We start from the raw sequence: 7324 nt of genomic DNA, 5'->3' as shown, positions 1-7324 counted from the left end.
TGGTTAACCTTTTGGGTTACTATGTTGAACCAACATACACGTACACGTTTGGGCATGGTTTTCACAAACCCAGTAAACGTCTACCCAAGTGTGTGTGACAAGCTAAGTTTTCAATCTAACGATTGAGAAATATTAGCTTCTAAATCAGGTTTTCATCTAACGGTGAATATGGATTGCTTTGTAACTAAGGAAAAACCCTGATTTGAAGACTATATAAAGGAGACATCTAGCATTGTGCAAAACTAATCCCCAGACGTCTGTGTGATACTCGTGCGCTCGCTAGAGTCGATTCTCCTTTAACCTTTGGTTTTCTTCTCTAAAACCAGGTTAATGACTTAAAGACTTCATTGGGATTGTGAAGCCAAACCGATACTACTTTTATCGTAGTTGTGTGATCTGATCTTGCATGTTCTATCGTACGAGTACAATCTTTGATTGGCTTGATATCGTGAGAGTTCTCCGATAGGCAAGATAAAGAAGTCACAAACATCTTCGTCTCACTGTTTATGATTCCTCGACAAACCGCCTGTGTAGTCAGGAAGGATTGTAGAGAGGTGATTGATTAATCTAGGCTTTTCTTCGGGAATATAAGACGGGATTATCAATTGGTTCATGTTCACATTGATTTCATATCTTAAGATGGAACAAAACCTAGGGTTTATCTGTGGGAGACAGATTTATCCTTTGATAGACTTTTCAGTGTGAGACAGATTTGTTTATTATCAAGTCTGCGATTTTGGGTTGCAGCAACTCTTGGTTGTGGGTGAGATCAGCTAAGGGAATCAAGTGTGCAGTATCCTGCTGGGATCAGAGGCGTAGGAGTACAACTGTACCTTGGCTCAGTGGGAGACTGATTGGGGTTCAACTATAGTCCAGTCCGAAGTTAGCTTGGAGTAGGCCAGTGTCTGTAGCGTCTTAATACAGTGTGTATTCAATCTGGACTAGGTCCCGGGGTTTTTCTGCATTTGCAGTTTCCTCGTTAACAAAATTTCTGGTGTTTGTGTTATTTCTTTTCCGCATTATATTTTATATAATTGAAATAATACAGGTTGTGTGTTCGTGATCATCAATTGGAAATCCAACCTTTGGTTGTTGATTGATATTTATTGATCCTTGGACATTGGTCTTTGGTACCGTCCAAGTTATTCCTTTTATTTGATAAAGACTCGCTATTGATTTTAGCTTGAGTAAAAATCAAATCAAGAGAGAGATATTAACTCCTTGAGATACTTTTATCTAGATTGAGTCTGACTGTCTAGTTCATTCTCTAGCAAAGTATTTCGGAGTTAGTCCATACAGATTGCTAAGTGAAATATTGGGTGGTGTTGTAAGACCCCCGCTTTTTCAGTACCAAAGATCAATGTTCAAGTGTCAATCAATGTAAATCAACAACCAAAGGTTGGATATTCTAAATGATTGATCTTAATGCACAACCTGTGATATTTCAATTATATAACAAAATATGATACGGAAAAGAAATAACACAGACACCAGAATTTTGTTGACGAGGAAACCGCAAATGCAGAAAAACCCCGGGACCTAGTCCAGATTGAACACCATATTGTATTAAGACGCTACAGACACTAGCCTACTACCAATTAACTTCGGACTGGACTGTAGTTGAACCTTAATCAATCTCACACTGATTCACGGTACAGTTGCGTTCCTTACGTCTCTGATCCTAGCAGGATACTACGCACTTGATTCCCTTGGCTGATCTCACCCACAACTAAGAGTTGCTACGACCCAAAGTCGAAGACTTGATAAACAAATCTGTCTCACACAAAAAAAGTCTATAGGATTGAATAAATCTGTCTCCCACAGAAATACCAAGAAGTTTTTGTTCGTATTTTGATAAATCAAGGTGAACAAGAACCAATTGATAAACCAGACTTATATTCCCGAAGAACAGCCTAGTATTGTCAATCACCTCACAATAAACTTAATCGACTAGCGAAACAAGTTATTGTGGAATCACAAACGATGAGACGAAGGTGTTTGTGACTACTTTTATATCTTGCCTATCGGAGACATAAATTTCAAGCCAATTTCACAGTTGCACTCAATCACGATAGAAACAGCAAGATCAGATCACACAACTACAAAAAGAATAGTTGGGTCTGGCTTCACAATCCCAATGAAGTCTTCAAGTCGTTAACCTACAGGGTCTCGAGAAGAAACCTAAGGTTAAAGGAGAATCGACTCTAGTTATGCAACTAGTAACACACAGGAGGTATGGGATTAGGTTTCCCAGTTGCTAGAGTTCTCCTTTATATAGATTTCAAATCAGGGTTTGCAATCCAAGTTACCTTGGTAACAAAGTATTCAATAATCACAGTTAGATGAAAAACCTGATTCAACCAAGCTAATATCTTTCAACTGTTAGATCGAACTTATCTTGTTACACACAAATGAAATGTATCCTCATTTAGGTTTATGTAACCGTACCCAAACGTGTACACTATGTTGGTTCACTAATAGTTAAAGAGTTGTTCAATTGTTATATTCTCATGGATTTATACAAGAACACAATTGAAGCAAAATCGGTTTGATTCACTCGAATCAATACATGAACATTATACCTACGGCTTGCAAAGATTGCATTCCTTATTGATAAATGTTTAGGTTTATGTACAACCGATTTTAGAAAGTAACCACTTAAATTTGCGTACGGGTATGCGTACTTAAGTAACCGGATTTGAGTTTGGTTTGGTTTTCAAACTCAGCAGAAATTCACGGACGTGAACTTTCCGCCAGTATGCGTACAGGTACACGTACTTTAGGTAACCGGATGAGTTTGGTTTTGGTTTTCAAACTCAGCAGAAATTCACGGACGTGAACTTCCGCCAGTATGCGTACGGGTATGCATACTTACCCAGTCTCCTACAACCTTTTTGTATACACACAAGGATGCATACTTTAGGCTCCCGGTTTTGGACTTATACACTAATGTGCGAACACACTATGCTTATATCCAAAGATGGTTACAAGATTCTAAACTCTTTATTTCAATCATTGAGACATTCTTCTATAATGATAATAGCCGTTTTCACACACTATTAGCATCAAAGCAATTTTCAAGATATTGAAATAATCATTATCGAAACATTCCAAGTCTTATACCAAATGATTGTATCACACAAACCCTGTAAGATGTTACTCGACAATTTTCTCATGATATAAGATGAACTTGGTCGAAGCGAAAGCTTACCAATACATATTTCGAGAAATATGTAAGCGAGATATACTCAGCTCGAAATCTCAAATGTGTATATAGAAAAATATATCGTAACACGACTTATGTCTCAATATAGGAGATAGAGTAGAAATAAACTTTCCAAGTGATAGATGAGTTTAAGTATCCACATACCTTTTGTCGATGAAGTTCCACAAGCTCTCCTTAGTAGTTCTTCGTCTCCAAGTGATAAACGCCGTGAAGATTAAGCTGAACTACACAAACTATGTCCTAGTCCGAGACATCTATAAATAGGCTAGAAATCAAGACTTATAGTATTGATCACTAACATTGACAAACATTCTTGAGATAGAAACGCATGCGAGTTTGACCGAGCAGTGCTCTAACAATCTCCCCCTTTGTCAATTTTAGTGACAAGACTATCAATACATATGGATTACAAAATAAATCAAAATTGTAGCTTCTTATCCACATGCTTGATCTCCTTGGCATCTTCAACGCGACTCGAAATCTTCGTCACTTCCTAGTACTCCATAATCCTAAAGGTTGTAAGTTCAGCATCATAGTTGTAGAAGATCCGAAGCGATAACAATGAGAAAACAAAGTGCTCTCAATCATTGTTATACAGTGTCATAGTATTATTACACAACATCAAAGTTCAATTGTATCACAACTTTGACAATAACACTATGGTGATATGTATCACTTCCCCTTAGTCAATACTTCATCTCAACATGAAAACCACTCCCCCTTACATAATGATCCGCAAACCATATGTATTTGTAGTATCACACTACACATTAATTCTCCCCCTTTTTGTCAATATAAATTGACAAGGATACGAAAACTAGTGGGATCCTCATGAAATTTTCATAGAGATATTTCATGACCAAAAGAGAATACCATATCAACTTATTTAGATGCCATCATAAAGCCGAAGCTAAATGCATTCATGAAGGAGTTTATAAAGATACAAGATAACCCCTATAATATTCCACAGCCGCACTCCCCATAAAGATTTGGAAATTAAGCACAAGTTCAAAAAGAACTCTCCCCCATAAAATGTCATTCCCGAAAGAACAACAAAGGCGACCTTACTTTCATAAGAAAATAAGGATTTTTTTGGACATAACCAAATCACATGAGAACTTGAATTTGAATCCAAAGTATTCAATTGAATTATCCACAAAAGAATCCATGATTAATCCAATAACATACACAACTAAGTTAACCACAAGAAAGTGATCAATTCAATTGGTCATGCTCGTCATAAGAGAACTTACGGAGCAACAACTAAACTGACCACAAGAGAATGATCAATTCAATCGGTCATGCTCAAAAATAAGAAAACTTATGGAGCAACACAGTATATGCACAAAAATGTGAATCGGAGATTGACCAATACTGCAGAATATACAAGGATTCATTCTATTTTTCATCACTATTTGCACAATGACATGTAATAGACTTATAGGTCGTTTGGATATGAAAACAGAAGTAACTTTTCTACTTATTTAAGTCAAAGAGTCAAAAGCATGTTTGGATGACAAATTATACACCAACTTATTTAAGCAAAAAAGTAGCTTTTTTTTGGAGTGAAAAAACTCGACTTCCAACTTCTCCCAGAAGTTGCTTCTAAACTTCTCCTCGGTGATGTCGTCTTTTTTTTCTTTTTTCTTTTTCTTTCATTCTTAATACACTTTCCTCTCTCATTTGAACTCGTCTTCCTAGAACAAAATAAAATTCAGAGCAGCTTGGATTAGGAAGAGTACAAAGGGGTAATACCATTGAAAGGTATAAATTTTTAAAGAAAATTGATGAGATTTATGTTCTTTGTAGCATTTTTTTTTCCAGATTGTAGAAGTACCGAAGCCTTTGATCTGATTATCTTAAAACTTTGATTTGTTGCATGATTTATTTTGTTTTTTTGATTTTTTTGAATGTATATTGATTTGTTTATGTAGATCTGATTATCTTAAAACCTCTGTAAGTAGTTGATGTAAGTCATGATATCATCTTTCCCATCTTTTTTAATTTTTCGTCATTAGATGTAGATTAAAAAATTTAAATGAAACAAATTGAAATTTTAGAGATCTTACAACTTTTGACTGTGGATTCTATTAATTTGTTTTGTTAGTATAGTTGAATCTTTAAAATTTTCATTTTGGTTGGGATGTTTATCATGATTTAAGAGAGCTGGTGGGTGTAGTCTTAATGAATAAGGAATTACTTAGCAATTAATCATATGAATAATAAATTGATTTGGTATCATCAATCATGAGAAGAACAACGTTATCAAGTTGGCTATGCCTACTGAACTTTCAATCCTCTCATGAAGTCCAGTTAGCATATTCCAAGGGTGCGTCTAAGGTTTCCGTCTATTTGCGATGAGATGTGCATTTATATAAAGCATTTTTCAGTTCTCCCATGAACTGCTGAATGTTAAGTTAATTTGATACTTTGGTTGCAGTGTATTCATGTCATGTAGTAGGAAGTATTTATCATCTTGCGCCTTCCTTGTTTATTAGATTATGGCTTCAAGTTCAAACCAATCCCCATTGCCTTCGTTTGACTTCGTTTAACGAAGTTCCGGCCAATTGGTCTATAGTACATGAGTCACATTTCATAGAGTTTATGTTAGATAAGGTCCGAATATGTGGCGAAAATAGGCAAACAGGAACCTTTTCAAAGCATGATTGGACTGACATTAGGAAGCAGTTTCATAAGAAGTTTAGGTTGAAATATTCTTTGAAGTCGTTCAAGAAAAAATTCACCAAGTTGAAGGAAAAGTACAAAGATCATAAGAAACTCGTGGAAGATAACACCGGATTAGGCTGGGATCCTGTTTTGTGTACCGTAGAGGCCTCAAATGAATGGTGGGATGAGCAAGTGAAGGTGGTGTTCAACTACTTTACCTTCTTTTTTTAGCTATCCAGCAACATTTTTATTTTGATGAAATACTAACTTTTCATTAAATAACAGAATTTTCCACGAACAAAGGTGTTCCGTGTCTCTGGTTGCCCCGAATATCGGAAGCTACAAACTATATTTGGTGATACCGTGGCAACGGGAAATCTTAGACAGACACAAGAAGGTGGTTTTTCTTCTACCGATGGTGAAGATGAGATAGATATGACTGAAAATGGAAGTCCCACGCAACCATTAGATACACAGGTCTTCTCTAATGGTGGTGTCACGGCTGATAGGATGGAAGAAAATGTTGATTTTCGTCGTCGCTCGCAAACACCAAGTGGTAGCCACAGAAGTACCCATGTTCCCAATGATAGTGGTGATGTAGCTGGTGAGATGGAAGAAAATGTAGATAACCAATTTCGTAGCCGTTCGCGTACACCGATTAGTAGTAGACGTGGCAGGAAAGAAAACAAGGCTAATGAGATCGGAGAGTCGTTAAAGATGTTAGCTGAAAATGCTAAAGCTAAACTAGAGGATAAAACAAAATATACCATCTCTGAATTCTTAGAAATTTTGGATTCAATGGGGGCACATGTTGGAAGGCACACGTATGTGAAGGCGGTGAAAGTTCTTCAAAACCAAGGATGGAGAGAGACATTTATCAAAATGTCGAAAGATCGAAGGGATGATTGGATTGTTTCTATTCAAGATGGAACCTTTGACTAAAATGATGAAGCACTGTGAATCAAAGCTAGTGGTTTGATTGGATTTCCATTAATGTTATACTTCATTTTCTTTTTTATCTAGTTTGAGAGTGGAAGCTTAAAGATGAATCTATAAAATATGACTTCTTGAATTATGAAGAACGGGTGCTAGTAAAAAATAAATTACTCACTAACAATGCAAATTACAGTTCACAGGTGGGATTTTCATGATACATTATAGTTTATACATTGAAACCTTAGATATCTATGATAATTATTATCGATTGGGCAGGAAAATATCATGTAGTTGACTCGGGATATTCAAATATGCTGGGATACTTAGCTCCATATAGAGGACAACGGTACCATCTCAATGATTATCCCGGAACCAGGTTACCTCTTAGTGCGAGGGAGAAATTTAACCATTCACACTCGTCATTGCGTAATATAATTGAACGGTGTTTTGGAGTACTGAAAGCTCGTTTTCCTATTTTGAAGATGATGCCATCGT

At 36.3% G+C, this 7324-nt stretch overlaps 1 protein-coding gene across 1 annotated transcript; it reads left to right on the top strand.

Moving 5' to 3' along the window:
* The first annotated feature begins 5621 nt into the window (after positions 1-5621).
* Positions 5622-6835, top strand: LOC113312199. Its single transcript, XM_026560953.1, has 2 exons — positions 5622-6091; positions 6179-6835. The coding sequence occupies exons 1-2, from the start codon at positions 5831-5833 to the stop codon at positions 6833-6835; spliced, it is 918 nt and encodes a 305-aa protein (XP_026416738.1). The 5' UTR covers positions 5622-5830.
* Positions 6836-7324: the final 489 nt, after the last annotated feature.

The sequence above is a fragment of the Papaver somniferum genome, chromosome 9 (genome assembly GCF_003573695.1).
Source record: "Papaver somniferum cultivar HN1 chromosome 9, ASM357369v1, whole genome shotgun sequence".
Lineage (NCBI taxonomy): Eukaryota > Viridiplantae > Streptophyta > Magnoliopsida > Ranunculales > Papaveraceae > Papaver > Papaver somniferum.
Note: the sequence above shows the minus strand (reverse complement) of the source record. Positions and strands in the feature narration are given on the sequence as shown.